Source organism: Lacerta agilis, chromosome 8 (assembly GCF_009819535.1).
Source record: "Lacerta agilis isolate rLacAgi1 chromosome 8, rLacAgi1.pri, whole genome shotgun sequence".
Lineage (NCBI taxonomy): Eukaryota > Metazoa > Chordata > Lepidosauria > Squamata > Lacertidae > Lacerta > Lacerta agilis.
This window is the reverse complement of record NC_046319.1, coordinates 14,066,756-14,093,909: the sequence shown is the minus strand read 5'-3', so window position 1 is coordinate 14,093,909 and position 27,154 is coordinate 14,066,756. Positions and strand designations below refer to the sequence as shown.

General features: G+C 47.1%; 1 protein-coding gene across 2 annotated transcripts in view; it reads left to right on the top strand.

Annotated features, from left to right (window-relative positions):
- SLC25A33 (solute carrier family 25 member 33) overlaps positions 1 to 27,154 on the top strand; it is a 52,398-nt gene that overhangs the window by 3,614 nt on the left and 21,630 nt on the right. The window contains exon 1 of one of the 2 annotated variants that reach the window (XM_033156244.1): positions 21,357 to 21,593. The exons of the other annotated variant lie outside the window; for it this stretch is intronic. Coding sequence (XP_033012135.1) covers positions 21,541 to 21,593 — 53 coding nt within the window. The 5' untranslated portion in view covers positions 21,357 to 21,540. Of the gene's footprint in view, positions 1 to 21,356; positions 21,594 to 27,154 lie in introns of those variants that run through there. 2 annotated transcript variants of the gene reach the window in all.

The window sequence follows — 27,154 nt, the reverse complement described above, 5'->3', positions numbered from 1 at the left end:
CGGCGTGGGGCTTTGCGCGCCCTTCCAGCACTCCAGCTGGGGCTCCGGGAGGTGAGGGCGGCTGGCTTTCAGCCCGCCCGCCCATGGGGGCGGGGGCGGGTTGGGGAGGGGGTGCCCGGTATGCCGGCAGGCTCAAGGGGGCACCCCTAGGGGGTCCAGCGCCCTGGCGCAACGCGCCACCAGCCCCTATGGACGAGACGGCCCTGACTCTAACCACTGCATCAAACAGACTTTGTTTTATGCATGGTTGTATCATTGACATTTCTATTGTTAAATTGCTTGGAGATGCTTCCTAGGAAGCATCAAGAATTCCTAGGAATTCATCAAGAAAAGAAACAAATAGACTTTTTATTTGTGGGTGGGGGGAGGCAAAGGTATTTGCTTTCCGTTCTTTCTTTGACTTGTCATGTATATGGGAATCAGTGAAAGCAAGATCAAGTAATATAGGACAATGCCAGGGAATGGTGAATCTGTCAATATTAGTCATTTGTCCAACTTTAAGTTCAGTTCTTCACATTATCACATCAGGTGTTTTGTTTTTGTTTTTAAAATTAAAACATCCTCATCAGCATTTTAGTGCAAATTTCTCCAAATATACTCATTTCTGTATGCAGTATATTCCCCTAATAATAATGCATTTTTGTAAGGTATTTTCACAAGTTATTCAGATTTATGCACACCTTAATATAATTCATTTTTATACACATCTCTTGGTTGGAGAACCAAAAATGCAAAATTAAGAGAGGTGTGTGTTTCAAATGATGGCTGTGTTTCACTTTGTGTATTTTTAAAAAAGGTAAAAATTAGGGGAGGTTCGCCTTTCAATGCGAACTGAATCAAATTTCGCCTGCATCCCTAGCTCTCCCTGCCCACTGCTCCTTTTACTGGTTGGCCCCTGTGAGAACAGGATGCTGGATAAGATGGGACATTGGCCTGATCCAGCAGGCTCTTCTTATGTTCACACTGACCAGGATCAAGTGGGACGATTTGCGGAGATACCAGCCCAATCCAGGGTGCAAAGGGAGACTGAACAGAAAGCAGCACTTCTGTGTCGAAGACACAGGCGAGCAAGGGAGAAATTCCAGAGATTTTTCACGTGCAAACGGATACTTCCTTTGAGAGTCTCTAGACTAAATAACGCTTCTTGTGTCTGGAACTGACGGCTTCTCCTCTCACTAATAAACTCCTACAGCTGTGTGAAGAAGGCAGTAAAAAGAAAAAAGAAAGACAGAGGAGGGTGCCTGGGAATGTTGCAGTATCTTCTCTCTCGTCCCAGGCCCATGAATATGAGGGAAGGGTCCTACCTCAGCGGCAGAACATCTGCTTTGCATGCAGAAGGTTGCAGAATCTCCAAGCGGGGCTGGGAGAGACCACTTTCTGAAACTCTGGAGAACTGTTGCTCGTTAGTGTAGACAATACTGAGCTAGATGGACCAATGGTATAACTCATGGTCTATGTCTTAAAGCAGGGGTCAGCAAACTTACCGCACCTTGGGCCGGTGTCTCCAGCGCCGATCACATGGAGGGCCAGAGAGCGCGTGCCCATACGCGTGCGCACACGCTATTTCTGGCACACTTCCGGGTCAGAGGAGCACTGGAACTAGCTTGTACGCATGTGTACGGGCCTCCTCCGACCCGGATGTGCACCGGAAATAACACTTGCACATGCACACAAGCTATTTCCAGTGCTCCTCCGGACCAGAAGTGGGCAGCCGCACTGCGCTGGTAAGAGCAGGCAGCAGCAGCAGCAGGTGGCAGGGGTAGCCGTGGGCCAGATAAAGGAGTCCCTCAGGCCGTATCCAGCCCGCGGACCTTAGTTTGGAGACCTCTGTCTTAAAGGAAAGGCTGTAACTCAGTGGTAAAGCACCTGGTTGGCATGCAGAAGGCCCCAGGTTCCATCCTCAGCATCTCCAGGTAGGACTGTGAGAGATTCCTTTTTTAAACTCTGGAGAGCTGCTGGCAGTCATTGTAGACAGTACTGAGCTAGATGGCCAATGGTCTGACTTGCTATAAGGCGACTTCCTATGCCTCTCTGAACGTTAACATTTATTGAATGTTAGTATTAGGTGCTGGACACAGTAAGTTGCATTCAACTAAACCCTGCTTGGAGGACAGCTGAAAGATACTCGGAGTCCAGTGTGATCAGTACATAACAACAGCCCTTGAAATGAACGGATCTAAGATAATCATGTCCATTCATTTCAGTTGGTCTACTCTGATTACGACCAATGCTGGATGCAACCTAGTCTCATGTTTTGTATTTAACAGTCTGTCAAAGCAAAGTGAAGTGGCAGATGTGGGGTTCTATTAAGAGTGGCAAAGTTGGGCCACAATCCCCTGGGGATGTTTCCAGTCTTGCTGTTTTCCAGCATCTGTGTTTTGAAGCTAGACTGCTTTTGCACATGCAGACTCCACTGAGCGATTGTGGCGCCCAGTAGCCATTGATTTACACATATATACAACCTGATATATGGGTGAGAGTGGAAGTGTTCTGGAACAAACCCCAAATGGGCAGCAGACCCATGAAACCTGGTGCTCAATTTCCCTCCCATGAGGCTTGTTCCCATCATTAAAAAAACACACACCGAGAGTTGCTTCCTGTGTCTGATCTCTACCAAGCACCTAAAAGCAGTGGTGACTGGTGCCCATTGAGACTGTTAGGGCAGAAGGCAGAGAGCCCAATGGTAGGTGGAGCCAAAGCCAATGAGTGGCTGAGCCAGAGGCAACTAATTATACTTTTCTCCCCATCCTCCTCCCTGCTGAGTTCTTTAGTGCAGTAACATTGAGACTAAAGAGGAGGAGGAATCTGATATGGCCACTCTCTGGATTGGTTATCAATGAGATGGCAGGGCAGCTGGAGGGCTGGCTGAGGGCACCAAGTGAGGTTGGTGGGGCAGTGGCCTTTTGCCCTAACTGGACCAGCCTCCCTTGCCTAAAAGGTTGCTTATCGGCACATTGTAAAAACCCAAAATTTGTGAAGCACATTGTAAACTCTTATCTCATGAGAAGTTTTCCGTAAGTCATTGATCAGAGTGCTGTTATAGTAGCTGCCAACAGAGGGCAATAGTGTGCACATCCAAAGCTGTCATATGCCGAGTCAGGCCATTGGTCCTTCTGAGCCGACTCAGCATTATCTCCTCTTCTCAGCAGCATCTCTCTTGACTCTAAGGCTCCCATCAGCCCCAGCCAGCATTGTGAATGATCTGGCACAATGGGAGTTGTAGTTCAGCTGTATCTGGAGGGCCACAGTTGTCTTAGATGGGGAATGTGCCCTTTCTGGTGATGTTGGACTCTCATCAACCCCACCCAACATGGCCAGTGGTAAGGGAATATGGGAGTTGTTATTACAACACCACCTGGGGGCGTGCACAGGTTTCCCACCCGAAATCTACATTTGAAACATGTGCTTTACCACTGAGCTGCAACACTTCCTTGTAACGGGTTGAAGGAGGGCTGGAGTTGTGGGACTGAGAGAGAGAGAGAGACCTTTTAGGATTCAGATTTTGTGGCTTTGGGCTGATGCTCATGGTGCTTGCTTCAGCATCCCCTGCCATATCTGCTTGACCTGGATCAGGGATAGAGGGGGGCTGTAGGTAGCTCAGTTGCAGAGCACCAGCTTTTCATGCAGAAGGTTCCAAGTTCAGTCCCGGCATTAGGTAGTCTTCTTGTCTCTGAAGCACTGGAGAGCTTCCACCAGTCAGTGTAGACAACACTGAGCCAGATGGACCAGTAGTCTTATTCAGTATAAGTCGTGTTCCTATGTACCTGTGCAAAGCCATCGTGCATCTCAAAAGAAAGCTCGCCCTGGAGATCACAAAGCAGCTGGTGGTAAGGATCCTCTGATGTGCAAAGCAAAACTGGAGAGCACTAACCAGAGGAGCTAGCATGAACACTGCGGTGGTGTGCAGGGTCTCTCCTTCAATGGAGCATTGAACACACTACAGGAAGGGATTTGGGGTAAGGCATTTCCTCCTGGGCAAGGCGCCTGGCTGCCTTTTGAGGGGCAGAGGATCTCCAGGGTCCCCTTAGCAAAGGATGCCAGTCTCTGGAAAAAAAGGAAAAAGAGACATGGAGGGGGCAGAACAGGGGCTAGGTCAATTCTCTCTCTCGATCTCACATGTGTTCATAAAGACCCCCCTTTTTTTAGCTTCCTAGTATCAAAAGGTGTGACCATGGCCAAGTTTAGATGCAGTCTAGACACATTCAGTGTATTTATAACCTTGGTGCAAGGAGGGGGTGTGATACGGGAGGTGAATGGCCAGCATTCAGAAAAGGAGCTTTTTTTAGCCTTGGGGTGGTGAACTTAAAGGGTCTCGCTCAGAGTCTGCTGACTCCACTGGGAATCTTGGGAGCCAGCGGGAAGTGAAAGGAGTCTGCTGTTGTCCAGGAATGGCCTGTTATCACAAAAACAGAGGTTGCCTTAGTGCAGAACGTACACATCTAGGGGAAGTCTGGCTAGCAGTTATCCATGTTGTCTAATGGCCTCCCAGTTGGGTGACTGTGGGGCAATATCCATGGGGCTGCCTTTGAAAGTGGATTCAAATTACATCTAGGACAAACTTTATTTATTCCATTTCTATCCCACCTTTTTCTGCAATTTGCTCAAGGTGGCATACATGGTTCTCCCCCTCCTCAGTCCTTACAACAACCCTGTGAGGTAGCTTAGCCTGAGAGGCAGTGACTGGCCTCTATATCACCCAGTGAGATTCATGGCTGAGTAGAGTAAGACCTCCCAGGTCTTAGTCCATAGACATACCCATAAAACCCAATTTATAATGGCAATCCTATACATAGCTTCCTGGCAGTAAGCTCTATCAAACTTGCTGCTCATACTTCCCGCTGCAATGGTTCAGCTTATAGAAACATGCAGAGCTTTTTTACAAAAGGTCTCGAGGCAACTGCAATGCAACCTGAAAACTTTTTATTTAGAAATGGAAGTCACCTTGCAAAGGTTTAAACTGCTAGCAGGGACCCCTTCAAAGGACAGAGGGTTAAAAGAGGATTACTCACATTCATGGAAGAGAGGGCTATTAGCCATTAGTGTGATGACTATTCTCTGCCTCTGCAGTTGGAGGCAGCAATGCTTATGAATACTGGTAGCTGGAAACCACAGGAGAGGAGAGGGCTCTTGTGCTCGGGTCCTGCTTGTGGACTTCCCACAGGCATCTGCTTGGCCACCGTGAGAAGAGGATGCTGGAGTAGAGGGGCCAACAGCTTGATAATGAGAGGAGGCTCTCATTATGGTCTTACGTTCAGATGCATCCAACCTTTGCTTGATTATTTTCAAACGTAGGACAAGCATTGGTTACAGCTCATGGCTTTTCAGGAGAGAGCTGAACATTTCTATAGCACAGGATTGGACAGCATGCTATGCCAAACCAAGGTGGACTCTACACACATATAAAACATTTTGAAAAATATATGTAATTTGCCATAGCTCACCATCGCCATCTAGTGACACATTTGTATATTGCACTTTATAACACACTTAAAATGTTCTATCTGCAGCTGTATAGCTGAGTCCCAAGGCTCAGCTAAATGACTGAGAAAGAACAAAGTCGCCTCAATCTCCTCTCTGGGAGCATGTACCTTTGCTCTCACGCTAAGCCAGCATGGTTTGGGTTAGTATTACCAGTGGCTGGCCCAAAGTCATCTAGAGAGCTTTATGGCTGATTGGGGATTTGAACCCTAGTCCCAGGCCTCTGCACCACACCAGTTCTCACTGTGTGATGTAAGCTGTGCCCCACCGGTGAGTCTTTTGTGTATTCCTCTGGTTTTTTTAAGCCAATGCAAGCTCACAAGGAGTTTTAAGAATCCACCATTTGGAGCTTCCGGTTTGGTGCCGGATAATGGCGGAGCGGAGCTAAAGAGCTCCCGCTCCCGGGGGGTTTTAGGGGTCTCCTTGTCTGCGCCAAGGGCCCCTTAAAGCCACGGGAAGAGCGTCCCGTGGACCGCGGCCTCGTGGGTCCCAGACGTGCCGTCTCTGCTCTTGATTGACCCTCGTAAGGGGGGGAAATCAAGCGAGCGGAGCTCCGACACGGGACTGGAGAGGCGGATGCACCCCCCCAGGAGATCAAAGCAGCGATTCTGCCAGACCTGAGCACCAAGCTTTTCCTGCTAACTTCAAAGAAAAAAGAAGAACCCCGGCTGCTGTAAGTACGGGACTAATTGGATTTACATTTGAATAATTGGCAACCGGGAGGGATGTTAAAAGGAAGCCCGTCCCTCTCCTTTGTTGTGCAGAGGAGGTAATTAAGTTTCAAGTGGCTGCAGCTGCATCACTAGATACAATGTTGCTACGAAGCACTTTGACAGAGAAGATGGATTAAATCCCAGTGAGGGGATTGAAGATTTTGGAAATATCTCTTCTGTGGCTTTTGGAATTGTTTTTGGCACCCTGTCTCAGGGAAAATGGCGCTGGAAAACTAGTACGCAAGATGGAAAATTACTGACATTTGACACCCTTTGTCTTCTCCAACCATGCTTGCTTTCGCTTTTAAACTGATTCTAGATCCGGGTATCACCCAGGAACAAAGAACAATCCTTCTGCAATTGGAGTTTGTGAATCGGAAAATGGACTGGTTAGGGCGTAATTTCAATGAAATTTGTTGTGGAGCAGGAGAGACCAGCCAGATTTGGGAGAATTTTGATAACTTGGAAGCAGACTTCTCCAGGGAACTGGGGGAGGTGCTGGAGAAATGGGACGAATTGATTCAGCAACCCCAGGTAAATGGACGGCCCTGGTGCAGTGAGAGACACAGGGCTGATGTTTTGACTGGAGCTACAAGATCCAGTCTCTGGAGTGGGAGTCCAGAGATGAAGGTGAGAAGATTTTCGAAGACACAAGTGGAAGAAAATCAAAATTGCGAAATGGAGTTGCTGGGAGAGGAGAGTTGGTGCCTCTTGAGGCGCCCAAGGAGGAGATTTATAAACTATAAGATGACACTGAACAAGGACAACAGAGGGGAATGTAAAGATGAATGGTGGGGGGGCATGGGAGAGAGTAGAAAAATGGTAAGAAGGGGAATAGGGTGAAAATGATAAAAATTGAATTAGGATGGATTTATGGTACCCTGAAGATAGTGTGTTAAGACTTTAGGATTTTGATGTTAAGTTTTAAGATTTTGATGTTACGATTTTGGGAATTTTGAATTAGTGAAGAGATATGTAACTGACTAATAGCAGCAGCTTAAGTGAAAAGAAGTATAAGATTGATTTAAGAATTATTTCATGATACTATAAGATGTTAAGTTTTATGATAGTATAAAAGGTTGGATAATGAATTGCAATGTTAAAAATGGATGTTACCAAAGTATATTAGTATTGAAGGCAGAGGAGGGAAAGCGGGGGAGGTCCCTTTAGAAGATCAGAAACTAGATTTCGTTAAGTAGTAAGAGATAGATTGGTGTTCCAGTTTAGGTATGTATTGGTTTTGGTTTTGTTTTAATTGTTCTCTTTGTCGATTGTGTTTATGTAATGTGTTTTTATTGTGTTAATGTTGGTGTTTATGTTATGTTATGTTTTTCTCTTGTTTTATTGGAAAATAATAAAAATCTTATAAAAAAAATAAAATAAAAAAAAAAGAATCCACCATTTGCTCCAGTTGTTCAAAGCCAGACTCATAACCAACTCGGCCACTGAGCAGTCTACCCCTACTCCCTATCTCCTGTTGACATTCTCTTGGACTCAGGAGTATTAGTCATAGCCTGATGAAAAAGCAAAACAAAACCACCCCCTTTATTTCCCCTACAAAAGGCTTTCATTTTGCAATTTTGGACATCCTTGCAAAGGGAGTCAGGTTGATAAATAGAGCTGTTGCAAGGCTGTCGGTAACTATGACCCCCACCTTTTGTAAAATGGCACATTGACTTGGGAGGTTGTAACTATGCTGAGAATGCGGGACGACCTGCCCCATGCATTTTCTCGCTGCCAGGATAAGGCTCCTTGTGTACAGAACATTTGAGTTTCTAGGAAAATATTTATGTTTTTTGGGGGGGGGTACACAAAGCAACAACAACCCTACTCCATCTCATAAGAAATCCAAGACAGAGAAAGGCTGCATGCACACCATTCATTTAAAGCCATAGCTTTCCCTAAAGAATTCAGGGAACTGTAGTTTGTTAAGCGTGTTAGAAATTGTTGCTCTGGGAGGGGTAACCTACAGTTTCCAGGATTTACTGGGGGAAGCCACACAGTGATGGGGGGAGGCCCTGGCTCAGACAAAGTGTTTTAAGTTGAGAAGGGACCTTGATGATCATCTAGTCAACCCCTGCTCGTTGCAGGGACCTGCAGTTATGGCACCCCTGACCAAGGGTTGACCTTGGTAATATGCCGCCCTGTGCGAGGCCAACATTTGATGCCCTCTTTCCAGCCCCTTGTGATGCCGGCTTAAGCTGGGTAAACTAGGTGCCAAGCTTTGGGAAGTAGGCACAGGATAAGCATTTCCAGGCTTTGGGAAGGCGCCCTGTGCCCCCATATCCGCTGCCCTATATCTGCCTCTGCCCCGACAGATGACTGCCCATTCTCTGCTTCTAAATACCCTTGGTGGAGGAGAGCACAACAGTGTGCCAAACCTCCTCGGGCACATTTGATCCACCTCTTGCAACATGGTGCTCACAAGCAACTGGCAACTTCTCCTGCACTGCATCTCCAGCTGCTCCTGTCACTTTAAGCCGTTCTTTGTCCTTGGAGACAGTGGAGGAGGGCCAGACTCTCTCTCTAGGACTGTCTCTTCCGCCTCTGCGCCTTCCTGAACCTCTTCCCCCACCTCTGACTGCCCAGACTATTGCTCTTCCCCCTCTCTCATGGGTGGCACAAAGTCCCATGAATCATGGCCCCCTTCCCCTAGCATCCTCCTGCTCCCTTGCTTCCTCTGCCCGCCCCCTTTGGAGTCTTGCCAGTCCCTAACATCATAGGCAGCTGATGGCAACTCAGCCCTGGAGTCTCCTCCATACACCCTAGAGGTGGCAGGTGCCAATTGGGACTGGTAGGGTAGAAGGCAGGGAGATCACCAGTAGGTGGCAGCAACTGGTTCTGGTTTCATCCACATCTTCCACCTCCCAGTTGACTTCTACAAGGCGCAACACTGAGACTGAGGAAGGAGGAAGCTGACAGGCTGTGGCACCCCCTAGGCTGCTTGTAAATAAGAAGGCAGGCAAGCGGAGGCTGGCCAAGGCTGGTGGGGCTGTGGCACGGTAGCAGGGTGGCCCATGGCTCCTTTGTGCACTTCAAACCCTCTGATGCCTCGCGCCAAGCCTAAGGCCCCAAACACAACTCTCCCTTTTTTGCAGGCCATGAGTTAAACATGCCACCCTGCTTCCCTGCAGCCCACAGCCCCTTCCATGGCCCCTGCTCAGGCATCTTGGGGTGTTAGCAGCAAGCTGACAGGAATCTGTTTCCTCAGCGCTTGGGCCTCCCCGGCCTGGTCCCAGCAGTCGCGTGAAGCCTTCATGAGGCCCAGGAGGCAAGGTGTGTTTGAGTGGTTGCCTGGGCAACAGCCAAACAATCCCTGCATAGCATAAATGGTGGGATAACTTTTCACTGAAAGCAGGGGGGAGTGATGGTCGACAGTTGCCCATCAAGCCTCAAAGTCCTGGGTTTAAAGCATCTTTTATCCCTTCAATCTATCCAGGGGCCAGCCTTTAAACTATGCCCGAAACCTTGGGCCTTCAGCTGCTGCCAGTCAGTGTAGAGACTACCGAGCTATTGTGGCAGCAGAAAAAGGGGGGAAATGCTGTAAGGTCCTGGCCATTGGCAGGGCTGTCTTAAGCATATGCGGCACTGGGGTGCAAAGATCCGTCCAGCGCCCCCCCCCCAGGTTGCCCAGTCCCAGGCACACAGGAGGGTGGAGCCAGCCGGCTGCCTCAGCGTCTCGCTGGCTCAGTCACCCCCAAACTGACGGTGTAGAGCCGCCCAATGCAGAAGAGCCCGTCACGGTGCTCCGACCTACAGGTGGGCTCTTCCTTGGACTCTCAGGCCCCAGACTCTCGGCCTGGCGCCCCTGAGAGCCCGACGCCCGGGTGCCGCGCACCCCTAACGCCTATGGGTAAGATGGCCCTGGCCATTGGGCATGTGTGTTGAGGGCACACTAAAGTCTGGTGCTGGCCCTGCCTTGTGGCTGCGGAAACTGTTTCAGAATGCAAGGTTTTGTAAATATAGGCTGGCTTCAAACAATCAGTCAAGGAGGGGGCCAAGCTATGTCTGGAAGGAGCCTCCTCTGTCACCTCTATCAACCGCCATCTGTCTGCATCGGCCTGAATTCTGTAATAAGCAGGCTCAAACTCTGAATGTGTGATGCTGCCTTACATTGAACCTCATCCCCTTCTCCATCTCATCCAGTATTGCCTACTCTGACTGGCAGGTGCTCCTGATGGTCTGGGGCGGAGGCTTTCCCTCATCATCTTGCTACCTAGCTGCCACCCCAGACACCCTGTTTGTTGAGCGTTCATCCTGATTTGCTTGCACAAAGCTGACGTGGGCATTCGACTATGCCTCATCTTTATCGATTCTTAATCAGAATATTTTATGGGGTAGTTATGCAACTACAGTGGTACCTTGGTTTTCAACCAAAATCCATTCCTGAGGTCTGGTTGTAAACCAAAACAGGTTGTAACACAAGGTGCGCTTTTGCCAATGGGGCCTTCCCCCCAAAATGGGTTGTAATCCAAAAAAGGGGACACACACTTCCAGGTTTGATGTGGTTGTAATCCAAAACGGTTGCCAACCAAGGTACCACTGTATGAGCATTCACCCTGGTTTGCTTGTGAGGTGTTTATACCTGTACATATTCCCATTCATTCACCCCACACTTTTCAGTGTATTTCTGCATCAGCTAGCCTCCAAATATATGACAGCCCTGCAAGCAAATCAAGATGAATGTTCAATGAAGACTGGATAGTAATTATTTCTGAATCTGCACCTATGCATATAAATTAGCATATGCCAATTTTATGCAAATCTGTGTCCTGTGTGTGGTGCATTTAAAAAATTTTTTTGCAGAAGCAGGCAGGCTAATCCCAATAACTGCCCAAACAGTTTTGATTGCTGACACTAGTCCAGGGCGCCATATACAGGAGGTGGAAAAGTAAGAGCTAGGTACTGTTTTTTTGCTCCGTGGGGCAGGCAGTGAGAGTAATAGCTGCAGATCTCTGAATATCCCCACAGTCTATCTGCAAAATACTGGAGTTTGTTGCTGTTAAAATGGATTTCAGAAAACTGTCCCTCCCAATCTGGGCCAGCTCAACAGTCCTGCTGCCCCAGAAGGGTGTACTCCAGCCCTCCTGGCCCCTTGACATGCACACCCCGATCCCCTCCCTTTTTAGCTCCCCCTTTGCAAAATACTTCATCCAGAGCAGCACATTCCTGAATGAGTGCCATATCGCTGGCTCATGGAGTGACTCTACATCACACCATGTTGCCAAGGGGAAAAAACGCATCAGCCCCACTGATGGGTGTGCATGCAAGGGTGGGACCAGCAGGACGAGCTTCCCAAATGCCTGCCTCCTCCCCCCCCTTGACCACCAAGCCCCACACTTGGCCCTGAAAAGTTTGTGTTGTGGACAGCACCAGTAGATTCTGTACTATCTCTCCAAGGATGTGAAATCGGGCAGCAAACTGTAGGCTTTGGCTGCCCCCTGGTGGCTGCTGAAGTATGAGCAATTTTTTTGCCAACCTTTCAACCTCTACTTCCTGACCTACTCAGAATAAAAAAAAATCCTTCCAATAGCACCTTAGAGACCAACTAAGTTTGTTCTTGGTATGAGCTTTCGTGTGCATACCAAGAACAAACTTAGTTGGTCTCTAAGGTGCTACTGGAAGGAATTTTGTTTTGTTTTGTTTTGTTTTGTTTTGTTTTGTTTTGTTTTGTTTCGACTACGGCAGACCAACACGGTTACCTACCTGTTCCTGACCAACTGCTGCTCTTGTTACGCTGAACAGCAAAACACGCACATTTGCTGCATATAAATCCAGCCTGCATTCTCCAAACATATGTGCTTTCCAGGCAGCTGCTATAAATTGTTCCCAATCTGAAGCTGGTCTGCTCATGTGAAGGGAGAATCTTCCCCATTCCTTGGTTTGTAGGAGTCCTGCAGCTGTTATAACCAGTCAGGCCTGTGCCGGAGCTTGTCTGACGCTTGGGGCAGGATAGAATAAAGTCTTGTTAGAATAAAGTTATAAACTCAAACAATAAAGCAGCCAGTCAGTCCCTGGCAGCCCATACCCTGTGATTAGCTTAGCTCTCTGAGATGCCCAGGCCAGGTGTACCCAGCTGCTCCCACACCTGCACAGGTCTGTTGTGGTTAACATGTGGAACTCACTGCCACAAGATGGTCACCAACACAGATATCTTTAAAAAGGGATTAGTTAGATTCTTGGAGAATATCAGAGGCGGCTAGTCCTGATAAGAGATGAAACTGTTTTATTGCGCTTTTTAATTATGTATGGTTTTTGTAATTGATTTTATAGCTGTGACCTCTTAGAAGCCATTTGGGCATGTAAGTGGTATATAAATATAATAATAATAATAATAATAATAATAATAATAATAATAATAATAATAATAATAATGTTATTCTACTGATTTATATCCTTCCTGTCCCCCAGACCAGGGCTAGATAGATGCTCTCTGTGGCACAAATGGGTCAGGATTGCAGGGGGTTGAACTAGATGACCCTTGAGGGTCTCTTCTAACTCTACAATTCTATAATTCAATGTGGCTTACACAAATTAAAACAACACCGATAAAATGAAGATGAACCTGGCTGTTGGATCATTTTCTCTAGATCCCAAAACTCTACAAATTTAGTCAAGTGGAATCATTCCTTGCATACATTTTGGAAGTGCCATGGTCCTCCGGGTGTTTTGGACTGGACCTCCTGTAGCTGCAGGTCAGTGCCAGGGCATCTGCTTTGCATGCGAAGGTCCAAGGCTCAGTCCCACAACATGCACACACTTTAGCTGTCCCTTGCAATGCAGCCTCCGAAAGAGGAAGCGGAATGACTAAATGCACCTCAGGGCTTTCCCTCTTCTTTACAGGAAGAGTCGTAGCTCAGTGGTAGGGCATCTGCTTTGCAGGTAGAAGAAGCCAGGTTTGACCCACAGTGGCATCCAGGAAGGGTTGGGAATGTATCTTGCTTGAAAGCCTGGAGGGCACCTGCCAGTCCGTGTAAACAATACTGAGCTAGAGGGGCCAACAGTCTGACTCAGTATAAGGCAGCAATCTGTTTCCGTTATATATAATGCATTGAACAGGGTGCATTGGCTGCAGATGCAACTGGAGGCGATCTGGTTTCTTGCTGCCTGCCCTGGCTCTCGTTTTCCCCTCCCCTCCAGGAGCCTGAGATGGGTCATCATCCATTTGTCCTCATTCTTCTTTGGTCCGCTGGCTGCTTGCCTACACTGTAGGATGAGTGTTGCCTGGTTACTGTGCGCCAGACCATGTCAAGAAGATTCTCACATTCAGACCATCGTGACTGCAATACCAAATCAGAAGCAGGCTTTAAAGTGGGCCAAGGAGATCCATTTGGGGGATTCTAAATAATTGGCCTCGCACAGGGTGTCATATTGTGAAAGATTACAGAAGTCCACCCCTGTCATGTGCTAGATCATGCGTCAATGGTCTGACTCAATATGCAGCACCCTCCTATATTCCTGTGCCTTAAGAGTATATGCAGAAGTTCCCAGGTTCCATCCTCAACATCTCCTGGAAGGGACAGGGAAAAGGCTTCCTGTCTGAGATCCTGGACAGCTGCTGCCAGTCAGTATTGACAATGCTGAGCTAGGAGGATCTTTTGACTCAGTGTAAGACACTTCCTGCGTTCCTAATCAATTCCTGACAATGCGCAAACATGCAGAATTATCCTCCTGGGGTTCCTTCCTTCCCCCCCATGCCCACATCCCCTTTTCTCCATTACATGCCTTTTGTGAATTCTGAGACCGCCCATCAATATGATGTTCCCTGGGGCATCTTACAGGCCCCCCACTTGGCTTCCTCCACCAAGTCACCTTCTCAGACTGAGCTGCAGCAGATCCAATTTCCCTTCTCCAACTTGTTAAAAGGTTATTTGGCAGGCCTGCGGGCTGAGCAAACCAGTTCTGTCCCCAGAGCTGCATGTCGGCTATAAATAATCCTTTGGCAATGTGACGTGCCAGTTGCTTAAGGCTTAGCATTTGCTCCTGATAAGACGTCCCCATCCCCTGAGCTGATGTGGGAGGCCTGTAGGTGAAAGGAGGGAGACACAGAAAGCACTCTTGAACCACTTTGTACCACTCTACCCCTGAGGAATCCTGGAAACTCTATTTCATCAAGGGTGCTGGGAATTATAGCCCTGTGAGGGGGGTCTCCTAGCAACTTTCAGCACCTTAAATGAACTACAGTTCCCAGAAGTCTCTGGGGGAAGCCATGACTGTTAACATGGCATGTGTTGCAATATGGTTTTTAGCTTATTGTCGATTTTAATTGTTTTTGGAATGATTAATGAGTGTTCAGACGCCTGGGATGAGTGTTCAGACCCCTGGGCTCCCACTTGTGGGGTGACTCAGGGTTCCGTCCTCTCCCCCATGCTCTTTAATATCTATATGAAGCCGCTGGGAGAGATCATCAGGGGGTTTGGGCTGGGTGTTCATCAATATGTAGATGACACCCAGTTCTACCTCTCTTTTAAATCAGAACCAGTGAAGGCGGTGAAGGTCCTGTGTGAGTGCCTGGAGGCTGTTGGAGGATGGATGGCGGCTAACAGATTGAGGTTGAATCCTGACAAGACAGAAGTACTGTTTTTGGGGGACAGGAGGCGGCGGGTGTGGGGGACTCCCTGGTCCTGAATGGGGTAACTGTGCCCCTGAAGGACCAGGTGCGTAGCCTGGGAGTCATTTTGGACTCACAGCTGTCCATGGAAGCGCAGGTTAATTCTGTGTCCAGGGCGGCTGTCTACCAGCTCCATCTGGTACGCAGGCTGAGACCCTACCTGCCCGCAGACTGTCTTGCCAGAGTGGTGCAAGCTCTGGTTATCTCCTGCTTGGACTACTGCAATGCGCTCTACGTGGGGCTACCTTTGAAGGTGACCTGGAAACTGCAATTAATCCAGAATGCGGAAGCTAGACTGGTGACTGGGAGTGGCCGCCGGGACCACATAACACCGGTCCTGAGAGATCTGCATTGGCTCCCAGTACGTTTCCGAGCACAATTCAAAGTGTTGGTGTTGACCTTTAAAGCCCTAAACGGCCTTGGTCCTGTATACCTGAAGGAGCGTCATTACCCCCATCGTTCAGCCCAGACACTGAGATCCAGCACCGAGGGCCTTCTGGCGGTTCCCTCACTGCGAGAAGCAAAGCTACAGGGAACCAGACAGAGGGCCTTCTCGGTAGTGGCGCCTGCCCTGTGGAACGCCCTCCCATCAGGGGTCAGAGAGATAAACAACTACCTGTCATTTAGAAAATACCTGAAGGCAGCCCTGTTTAGGGAAATTTTAAATTTGTGACTTTGTATTGTATTTTAGTATTTGTTGGAGGCCGCCCAGAGTGGCCGGGGAGACCCAGCCAGATGGGCGGGGTATAAATAAATAAATAAATAAATAAATAAATAAATAAATAAATAAATAAATAAAAATTAAAATGTTTTGTTTATTGATAATGCCATTGTTCCCCCTCCCTCTCCAAATTAAGTCTCTCTGGCTTCTGAAATTCCAGCAGGCACTACCAATCTGCTTTCAAGAAATCTTTTTTAGTCGTAAGGACTAGAAATTTGTTTAGTTTTGTTTTCAATGGGGATTCTTAGGTCGTGGAATTCTGGGCTTTTTAATTTGCTCCAAGACAGAGATCTGTGGCAATTCAATAATTCAGAAGGATTGTTGCTGGAGTATAATGCCATCCAATTGTACAAATCAAGTTCCACAGTTGGAGTTGTTGACTGTTACTTCACAGACCTGTTGGTGCTTTTAGTTTTAGTTTTTTTGCCTTCAGTTCAGTATTGGATAATTTCCCACTCTATTGATCCCACGATCTGATCTTTTTAACTTACCGTACTTATATCCTACTATTCTAGCATAAAAACACCACTCAGAATGTCTTGCGATGAAGAACATTACAGTTTCATACAATGTTCTGTACAGTTTTACTTTATACAGTTAAACAAGTATTACAAAATGCAGCCTGTAATATCATTGAGTTCCCCCATTCCACTTCATTGGGCTGCTTCTTACGTGGGTGCGTAAAGCTTAGCAAGCAAAGTGACATCATAGCACGTGAGCGGTATTTCTAGATCAGGGAAAATAGAACCTTTTGTTGGACACCCATCAGCTCCAGCCAGCATGCCCAATGGTCAGGGATGATGGCAGTTGTGGTCAAGTGACATCTGGAGGGTCACAGGTGCCTCGGCCCTGACCTAAACGAACCAGGTCCCATCCCTCTTACCTGCCCTAGACACAACAAGAACTCACTGTCCAGGGAAAGTTCTAAATTTGCAATTTTGCAATGCAAAAAATGTTGGGCATGTATTGCCTTGAGGGTAGAGCACAAAGGCCTGGTATTGTTACAGTTTTAAACTCAAGGTTTGGGGAAAATGTGCTTGTGGGAACAGGGTTATTGACTTGTTTTTGTGTTTTGTGCATTTTTGTGTTCTCATTTTGTATTTTTGTGTTGTGAACTGTTCTGTGATCTTTGGATGAAGGGCAGTGGTATACAAATTTAGTAAAGAAAATGGTAAAGAAAAGATGTTGCAACAGGGAGAACGGTAAAGGTTAATCACCAGGACTGAGGATTGTTTACCTGCTGCTGGGCCCTCAAAACCCATATAAATCACATGGTTGTTGGACCACTATGTCTGCAAACAAGACGGGGAATGTCTTATCAAGTGTAAACTCTGATGAACTTCCCAGGAGCAAAAGGTCAATACTGAAATTGCATGAAGCAACCAGTTTACACACACACACACACACACACACAGAACAATTAATAGAAGCTATTGTTTTAAGCCATATATACAGCAAACTGCTTTCTACCAACTCAGACTACTGACCCATCTCACTCAGTATTCCCTACACTGACTAGCAATAACTCTCCAAGGTTTCAGAGACAGGGAGTCTTTCTCAGCCCTACCTGGAGATGCCACCAGGGACTGAATCAGGGACCCTCTGCATGCCAGACTCTGCTCTTTCTTGGAGAGCTGCTACCACTTGGCCATTGACAACAGCTACATGGATCAATAATGCAGCCTCGTCCCAGTTCTTGAGAGACGCCTGTTGTTTTTTTATAAGCAGGCTTCTGGCTGCTGCTGTTTTCTTATCGACCAATTTCCTCGTGCACCACCTCACGGCTTTTTCTTTGGATTGCAAAAGGTTGCAGGTCTTGTTTGTCTATGATCTGTCTCTTTCCATCTGCTGCTTTGAGGGTAAAGTTGAGCAGAAGACTGGAGGGATGCAGAAAATGAAATAAAACAAAGCAAATCAGGAAAGTCACACGACATGCAGGGGTCATTCCCCCCTCCTGCAGGCAGGAGAAGAAGGCTGTGTATATAATGATGGGTGTTATGGGGTGGGGTTAGATTCAGACAGTTCTCACTGCCTCCCCTGGGCTTGAAAAAGCATCTCATTCTTCTTTGAATCAATCATTTCTATTGATTTCCCCCCCCCCCCAATACCACTGTTGCATAGGAATATAGGAAGCTGCTGTAATAAGGAAAAATGTGCCCTTATTCCCTTATAGGGTACACAAGAGCCCTTGCAAAGTCCTTTGCAGGTTCTCCATTGGTAGGAGTAAAAAACAGAGGCCAACCAGAGAAGATTGAGAAGCAAAGCAGCTAGTAAGCTTGATCTTTATTGAAGCCGTTGCAACAACGGTGTTTTTCAGGGAAAAGACCCAGAACAAAGCAGGCATGCTCTTATAAAGGATTTCAAAATCCCTCCTGGAGTCTAGCCCACCCCCAGAAACAGCATCTAATCACAGAAGAGGTGTAACCCAAGACCCCCCCCCCAGATACATCAGAGCTACATCACAAATTGGGGAGGGTCAGAGGAGGTAACTTGGGAATTTTCCACACCTGTGCCATCTCTCCTTGACCCCTCCCAGACACACATTTCTGCAAAACAAAAGGTTTCCTCCCTGGCAGGTAGGGCTAATGGCTGTCCTTTGTGAGGGAAATGGCCCATCCTCAGGCAGAGACTTTTCACCTCCTCCCTGCAGATGAAAACACTTGGCCAGCTAGGAGTCAAAATGGAGTGAGGCCTGTCTTTCTGTGCTGTTTTCAGACATGTGGCCTTATTTGTTTGGTAAATTAATAACATATATATAGAGAGAGAGAGAGAGAGAGAGAGAGAGAGAAGAGAAGAGAAGAGAAGAGAAGAGAAGAGAAGAGAAGAGAAGACTCCCTGGAAAAGACCCTGATGTTGGGAAAGATGGAGGGCACAAGGAGAAGGGGACGACAGAGGATGAGATGGTTGGACAGTGTTCTTGAAGCGACTGGCATGAGTTTGGCCAAACTGCGGGAGGCAGTGGAGGATAGGGGTGCCTGGCGTGCTCTGGTCCATGGGGTCACGAAGAGTCCGACATGACTGAACAACAACAACAACAACAACACACACACACACATGTATATATATGAAAGACCTTGAAATTCTTACAACACTGCCTTATAACCATAGCTGTCAAGTTTCGGACTTGAAAATAAGGGATCAGCAGCCTCACCTATCCCGGGGACAGTCACATGGCAGTGGTGGGCGGAACCAGAAGCAAAAGTGAGCAGCACTAGTGTGAACGCGCGCAGTAGGCTTACTGTATTTTGGAAATGCTGCCCGTGGGCTACGACGCCTGTAAGCGCGGGAAATAGCTCCCGCTTGCTTTGAGGCTTCAAGGAGGTGAGGTCTTCCCAGTCCCTGGCCAGCAGGGGGAGGGAGAGGAGCTGCTTCCTTAGAAAAAACGGGAAATTAAAGGGATATTAAAAAATAAGGGATAGCAGCGGGAAACTGCTTGAAATAAGGGAGATTCCCGGGGAAAACGGGATACTTGACAGCACTGCTTATAACAGAGTCAGGCCATTGGTCTATCTAGGTCAATACTATCTACACTGACCAGCAGCAGCTCTCCAGGGTTTCAGAAAGGGGTTTCTCTCTCTCTCTCTCCCAGATATGCCAAGGAATTACGGGAAGAGCACAGCTCACTTGTAGAGCAACTGCTTTGCATGCAGGTCTCAGGTTCAATCCCCAATTGCATCTCCAGGTACCGGTAGGTTTGGAAAGAAACCGCAGCCTGAAATCCTGTAGAGCTGCTGCCAGTCAGTGCGGGCCAATCTAGCTCAGTATTGTCTACACTGGCTGGCAGCAGCTCTCCAGGGTCTCAAGCAGGGGTTGTCTCTCCAAGCCCTCCCCGGACAGTCCACTGGGGATTGAACCTAGGACCTTCTGCATGCAAAGCATCTAATGCATCTAATCCCTCAGACCACAGCCTTTTCCCTCAGCCTCTCGCTTTTCAAATGTAACCCCTTTCAAATTATCCCAGTGTGTCCTGTGACTGACAGCTGCCTCTTTGGCAAGGCTCCTATGAGAAGGGTGCAAGGAGTGGGGCGTGTTTGCTCAGCCTCTCACAAAACAGATCCAGCTTCAGAAGGCCGCCCTCTGGAATCAGAGTCCATGCGCTTGTCGCTTTCTGGAAATACACAGAGGAAGGTTTTGAAGGAGAGTTTCCCAGACAGCAGCAACAATTTAAAAAGTAGGGCTTTGTTCAGCGCAGGGGTGGGGAAACGCTTCCAGTCAGAGCATTAACACTCCTGCAGATCTTGCTCTCCCATTAGATTTTTTTTTGGGGGGGGGGGAGTTGTATCACAGAAACATAGGAAGCTACCATATCCTAAGTCTTGGCTCAGTCTTGTCAATACTGGCTGGCAGCAGCTCTCTGCTTTATAGGCAGGATCTTTTCCAAGCTCTACCTGGAGATGCCAGAGATTGAAACTGGGGGCTTCTGCATGTGAAAGAGGTGCTCTACTACTGAGCTATGGCACTTCCCCCAAGTAAAGCTCATTCCAGTTGACCATGAGCCAAGATAAAACTGATCCCTGGGCTATTGCTCTCCTATACCCACGAATCCTCACCCCCAGTCTGTGGAGGGGGGCATTTCTATGGCAACGCACCTGTACTAAAGACGAACTCTTTAGTCATGCAGAGAGATGCTTAACAGACTTGGCTAGGGCCATGAACTGAACAAGGAGCATAGCTGTCAACTTTTCCCTTTTCTTGCGAGGAATCCTATTCGGAATAAGGGAATTTCCCTTTAAAGAAAAGGGAAAAGTCGACCGCTATGACAAGGAGACTGGCTCCACCACAGGCTTGGAGGAGGCCCAAAATAGCATCCAAAGCAATCTCTGCCCCAATTGTTGCTGCTGTTTGTTTTATAGAATTCTATCTCACCCATTTTTCCTAAGAGACTCAAAGTGGCTAACAAACAACAATAAAATGAAAGAAAACAACTGCAATGTCCTTAACCCTCCCTAGATGTACATTCAAATTCATCACTGCCTCTTTTTGTCTAGTCCTCTCTTAAAGCCATCCAGGTTGGTAGCCAGCGCTGCATCATGTGGGAGCGAGTGCCATAGTGGTGTATATTTTATTCTCTTCTTGTGCTCTTAAATCACATTGTTTTGATTCAGTGTTGTTTTTCAATATGGTAACTTATTCATGTGTTTTATAAATATGTTTATAACTGATTGTTGTACTTTTTAGCTGTATCAGTTTTTAATTTATGTTGTGAGGTGCCTTTGGAGAAGGGTGGAAAATAAATAAATAAATAATATTTGAAAAAATCGGCAATGCCCCGCCAAGTCCTGCTAAGAGTACATCCATTGAAGAGAATGAACCCTAAATGAGTTATGACCATTAACTGCAGTGGGTCTACTCTAAATCGAATTAGTAATTGGCCATTATTGGATATCACGCAGTGGGCCTGCATTTGAGTAAAACTTAGTTGGATACAACCCTTTGTTGTGTTTTTACTGCATCGGACTCTGCAGAGTCGCAGACAGATCCTGTGCTAAAGAGATGGAGGGTGCTTCTTACTCGCAAGTAAACGCGCCTAGGACCACAACCTTCAAACCTCTTACATACCCCGTCATCGCCCCACCCACCCCTCTCAGAATGCGCCAATCCCCTGCGCCCCCTCCCTTCGCGCTCCATTCATAAAATTAACATTGAAGCAAACTGTGCGCTGGCCCCACCTCCCTTTCTTAAGTCATCGTGGGCTGAACTCTATTGCGCCAGCCGCCGCGCCCCCTTGCCTGCGTCGCGGGGAGCCTATCGCCGCCTCCGGAACGGGACGACGTCAGAGCCGGCGCCACGCCTACTTTTTTTTTTTTTTTTTTTAGTTTTAACCTCGCAGCCGGCCAGGCTGCCTCGCGGTTGGTTCGTTATGCACGTGGAGCTGGCTGCCGGCGTCGCGTGACCTGGCTGGCTGTGTTGGCGCAGGCCCAGTTCTGCCTGGCCGTCCTCGGCATTGGAAGCAGCAGTAGGAACTGCGGGGATTGTGGCGACCAGACGGGGCCGGCCCGGCAGTTAGGCAGGCAGGCATGGCCGGACCCACGCAGGAGAAGAGCACGCTGCTTCACCTCTTCGCTGGAGGGTGAGTCCTTCTCCCTCATTTCATTCATCCTTCTGGACTCATCCTTAAAGCGTTAGGTTTTTTTCTCCCCATCCATCCTTCTCCCCCACCCTCATTCATTATTCCCCCTCCCATACTTTATTCATCAATCTCCCCCATCCATCCCCTTCTTCCTACATTCATCAATCTTTTGTAAACCTCTTTGAATTTACTTGTTTTTACGATCAAACGGTGTTTTAATTTTTATGAAATAAATAACAAATAAATTATTCCCTCTATTTATTTTTCTCTTACATGCACCCCTTCTCTCCATTCATCTCTTCTTTCTTGATTTCTTACCCTCCCTTTTGACCACTACCCTTCCTCTTCCTCTCTGAATTTCCATTTATTTGTCGTTGCAAATCTTCCTTCTGTCTCTCTTTATATATTACCCTGCTGTCTTTTATGTCACTATCCTCTTCCTACCTACCAGGATTTTCTCATCCTCCTCTTTCAAGGGTGGTGGGGAGGGGATAAAATAGCGCTGTCAGTGGCTACTGCCCACGATGGCTATGCTGTGCTTCCATGGTCAGAAGGCAGTAAAAAGCTAACGCTTCTGAATACCACTTGCAAGAAACCACAGAAGGGTAGAGGGCTCTTGTGCTCTGTTCCTGCTTGCAGGCTTCCCATAATGGGCACCTCATTGACCACTGTGAAAACAGGATGATGGACTAGATGGGCCACTGGCCTAATTCAGCAAGGCTTTTATGTTTTCCTCCATTCACCCCTTTCCACATTCTCCTCTTCTTTCTTCCTACCTTCCCTCTTCTTTGCTTTTCTTTTCCGTGACTTCAAAATGGTACATCCATATACAGGTGCAGCCTACCTCTGAGGTCCTGAGAATGCCTCCTAAGGAGTGCCCAGCAGTGCACATTCTATTGGAAGCAAAATGCTTGGATAAATGGACCTTCGATCTGACTTAGTAGGCCTTGTTTATTTATCAGGAAACACAAACATACACATGTGATCCACACACACTTCATAACCCCTTGCTGGTGATAGCTTGTGGCATTCATATAGTATATAGTGCTTTAGAATGTCCGTTGTGTTTGTACACATGTGGCTTAGTGGTTGGGCCAGAGGTGCAGGAACCTGCAGCCCTCCAGGTGCTTTTGGGTTCCATCTCCCATCATCCAGCACGTCCAATAGTCGAGGGTCATCTGGAAGCCTGCGGGTTCCCCTTTCTTGGGTTTGATTGTCAGACTGGAAGCAGGAAGATCTGGGTTCAAATCCCCCAATTGGACCATGAACCTCACCAGGTGCCCTTGAGCCAGTTTGCCCTCCCATCAGCTTGATCTAACTCTCAGGGTAAAATATGCACATGTGTCAATGACAATCAGCACTGCGTTAAGCTCCTTGAAGGAAAGACAGGCTGCAAATGTAATAAAATAATGCACCTACAGCAGCCCTGTGAAGTAGGCCAATTTACTTATTCCCCCATGGCTAGTGCCTTAAATGGCATTTCAGAAGGTTGGAAAAAATTATGCAGGGTGTGCCATTTCATTGCTGTTTGTCATGAGCATCCATGTATAAATGCACTATACCAGGGCAGGACTGTGTCCTTTTTGTGAGCTTTCCAGAAGGTTGTGATTGGACACTGGGCTAGATGGATCTCTGATCCAGCAAGGCCCTTTTAATTTTTTTTTCATTTACTTTCCCAGTGGAGCCCCATACTCAGTCGTCAACTCATTGTGGGCTTTGAGCAAGCTGCTGGCTCTCTCAGCCACCACCCTCCCCGTCTGTAAAATGGGACCAACATATACCAGTGAACAGTAGAGCTTTTCAAGTGCTTTACAAATGAAAAGTGTACATTACAAGAGCAAAGGTCTAAAGTTGTTTTTGGCAACCTAGTGCCCTCCAGATGTTTTGGGCTACACTTGCAGCCACAGCTGGCGGGGTGTCTGCTTTGCATGCAGAAGCCTCCTGGTTCAATCCCCAGTGGAGGTAGGACTGGGAGAGAATTTGTGCCTGAAACCCTGGAGAGCTGCTACCAGTCATTGCAGACAATTCAGAGCCAAATGGGACAGTCGTATTACTCTGTATAAGGCAGCTTCCTATGGACTACAGCTCCCAATGTAGTTGTAGTCTAAGACTTTTGGGGGGCACCAGGTTGGCAGAGTCTGCTTCTATTATTTTCCAATGCAGGTTTATTGCATGCGTTGCAAGGTTGGGGCAGACTCATTCCTCTTGCCATCCTGGGCCTAATGGATACCTGAACAGGCATGACCAGATCCTAGGCAGGAATCTGGGGAGATTTTAAAATGTGTCTGTGGTTGGTTGGTTGGTTTGGAAGTACCATAGCCTGTCTTTTTTAATTGTCTTGAGAGTGAAAATAAAAGCATTTCTATTATTATTTTAAGTCCTGGTTCTATTCAGAAAGGACTTCCACGTTCTGGGGATGTGGGTTTCCCCAGCTTGCTTTTTATAGACAACTAATCTGGGAGTGCAGACACTAAATTGTGTGTGATCCGTCCCTCCCTCCCTCCAAAGTCTGCTTCATGCATCTGCTTATTTGTGGTTAGCAAAGTGTAGGGAAATCCTGTTCTCCCCTCCACCACTACCCAAAAAAACCCCAGCTAGCTAGCTAGCTTACACTTGGCTTTCGGCTCCCCCTTTTCTTTTCATTTGTCATGCTTTTTAGGCAAATACTGCATTATAAATTGTTGCTTCCTGGCTGCAGGTCTCACGCTGCCTTGTCTGCTCTGCGCTGGTTCTTGGGCAAAGAGGGATGTTATACAGATATATCTGTCCAAGTGTTGCATCATACCAGGCCCGAGTAGAACTGAGGCAGCTTTGTGTTTTGTAAGCAAGAGTGCTGTCTAGGTATCTTTTTGTACAGCATGCTGTGTGTGTGGTGTTTTGATCCATGGTGACGGAGGAAGGACCCAGGATCTCAGATCTAGGTCTCTTCTTACATGGGAAGTAAACTCAGCTTTTAAAAATAGAACTGACTTCTAAGTAAGCAGAGCACATTCCCATGCATGTTTATGAGGAAGGGACGTAGCTCAGAAGGTCCCTGGTTCAATCCCCAGGTAGGGCTTGGAGATACCCTGCCTGAAACCCTGGAGAGCGGCTGTCTGTCAGTGTAGGTGGTACTGCGTTAGATGGGGCAATGGTCTGACTCTGAGAGGGAACTTTCCTGTGTCTACACAGAAGGAAGTCTACTCTGGGGTCATTAGTGCTTTCTCCCATATAGCAGTGTTTTTCAACCACTGTTCCGTGGCACACTAGTGTGCCGCGAGATGCTGCCTGGTGTGCCGTGGGAAAAATTGAAAAATTCAAGAGAATTACTTTATATATAGACAATATAGGCACAAAGTTAATTTTTTTAACATTTTCTAATGGTGGTGTGCCTCGTGATTTTTTTTCATGAAACAAGTGTGCCTTTGCCCAAAAAAGGTTGAAAAACACTGCCATATAGATGCACATAGGATGCCATGCCAGCCTCAATATCATTTGGGGATGGATCTGTGTTGTGTTTTTAGAAAATGTGCCCTCTGTATGGGGCGGGAATTGCAGAATGACGTGTAATCCCTGACCACTCTCTCTCTCTCTCTCTCTCTCTCTCTGGGTGTGTGTGTGTTTGTTTGTATAAATGCTGTGTTTTCTCTTATGTGCAATGACTGTTTTCTTAAAATGGTAACTCTTCCTTTGTTACTACATCAGTGCCTCAAGAGTTTCAGTGCTGTTACTTGCAGACTGAACCAAGACAGAGGATTATTTCCTGCATTGTATGCGTTAACTGGTTTTCTAATGATAGGTTATCTGTCTGTGTCATCAGAAACTGTTTTGTGAATTGCCAGCGTTCAGTACATACAGTAATTAGCACTTTCTGTAACTTCCTGTGTTTCATCTCCCTCTGACTTTGCTTTTTATGCTCTTCCCACCTGACCAGGTGTACACAGTCACATCCATACCATGCATTCAGAGCTGTGACATCGGCGAACCCTTCTGAAATTCATAGAATCATAGATTTGTATAGGACCTCAAGGGTCATCTAGTCCAACCCCTTGCAATGCAGGAATCACAGCTAAGTGATTCCTTATTCATGTTATTCTTTCATATACTGTGTGTGATGCTTTATAAAATGTGGAGCCAGTGCGACATAGTGTTTAGTTTCTCAAACTTCATCTTCCCTTGCCACTGCTAGCTATGGATGATGGGAGCTGTAGTCCAACAACTTGGAAACCCAACTTTGAGAAACCCCGGAGAGTGTTATAAACCCTGGGGGAGACCAGGGTTCAAATCCCCACTTGGCCTTAGGTGTAACCTTCTGCCAGTCACTGCCTCTCAGCCTATCCTACCTCACAGGATTGTTGTGAGGATAAAATAAAAGAGGAGAACTATGTACTTCACCTTGAAGTGGGATATAAATGTAATAAAATATACTGTTACTCAGAGTAGACCCACTGAATTGATGGACTTGTGTTAGCCATGTTCTTTAATTTCAGTGTGTCTACTCAGTGTAGGACGGACATTGGATGCAACCCCCAGAGGTTTGGGTTTGGTTTCAGGGGACCCACAGGGATGAAGCCTTTGTTACAAAGACTCTTTTATTTTAAACAAAATAGGAAATTCTTTCCAGTAGCACCTTAGAGACCAACTGAGTTTGTTCTTGGTATGAGCTTTCGTGTGCATGTACACTTAATCCAAGGCATCATTTCATCCAAGGAAGGTCCATTGAGTTGAGATTCCTGCATTGCAAGGACCCTCAGGTCCGTTCCAGCTCTACAGTTCTGTGAGTTCAATAGACCTTACTTCCTGGGAAGTGTGCTTAGGATTTTGAAATACAGGAGGCAGTTTTCTCAATATCTGCATTCCTTTGCAAGCTTTTATTTTCCCACTCCCTCCTTTCTAAATCTGTATAAATAATTACTTAGGGCTTAGATTCTCTCCACCGCAAGATGATGGAATCCAGGATGAAAGGGAGTTTATTAGCTAAAGGGCTTCTTGCCTTCCTTTATATAAAGCTGTCCCTGCAAGGCGGAATGCCAGTATAGCAGCACTTTCTCCCTGGTGTGGTCTTGAGACTTGGACCTGCACGTGGAAACCAATAGTTTGTGGTTGTTAAAACAATTAGTCCCGTCCCCCCACACCACCTACTGTATTTGCTATTTTGCAGAATTCTGCTTGCATATATTTATATATCTGTGTGTGTTCAGTATGTATCTTCAGAGCCAGCATTTGAGGGAATAGTATTGGGCCTCAACCCTGCCCCACAAATTAAGCACTTCGCTCCTGAATATGCAGCTTGGCTCACTGGCTGGCGTGAGTTGCCAAAATTTATTTTGGAAGCAAATCACCCTACCTCTGCAAGGGTGCTGCAGATTTTGAAAGGTTTGAAAAAGGGCAAACAGAATGATCGAGGGATGGAGAAACTCCCTTGCGAGGGGAAAGGTTGCAGCATTTGGGGCTTTTTAGTCTAGAGAAAAGGCAAGGCAAGAGGTGACAGGTGTCTAAAGTGATACATGGTCTGGAGAAAGTGGATAGAGGAAAAGGTTTTCTCCCCCTCTCATAACGCTGGGACCCGTGGACAACCCATG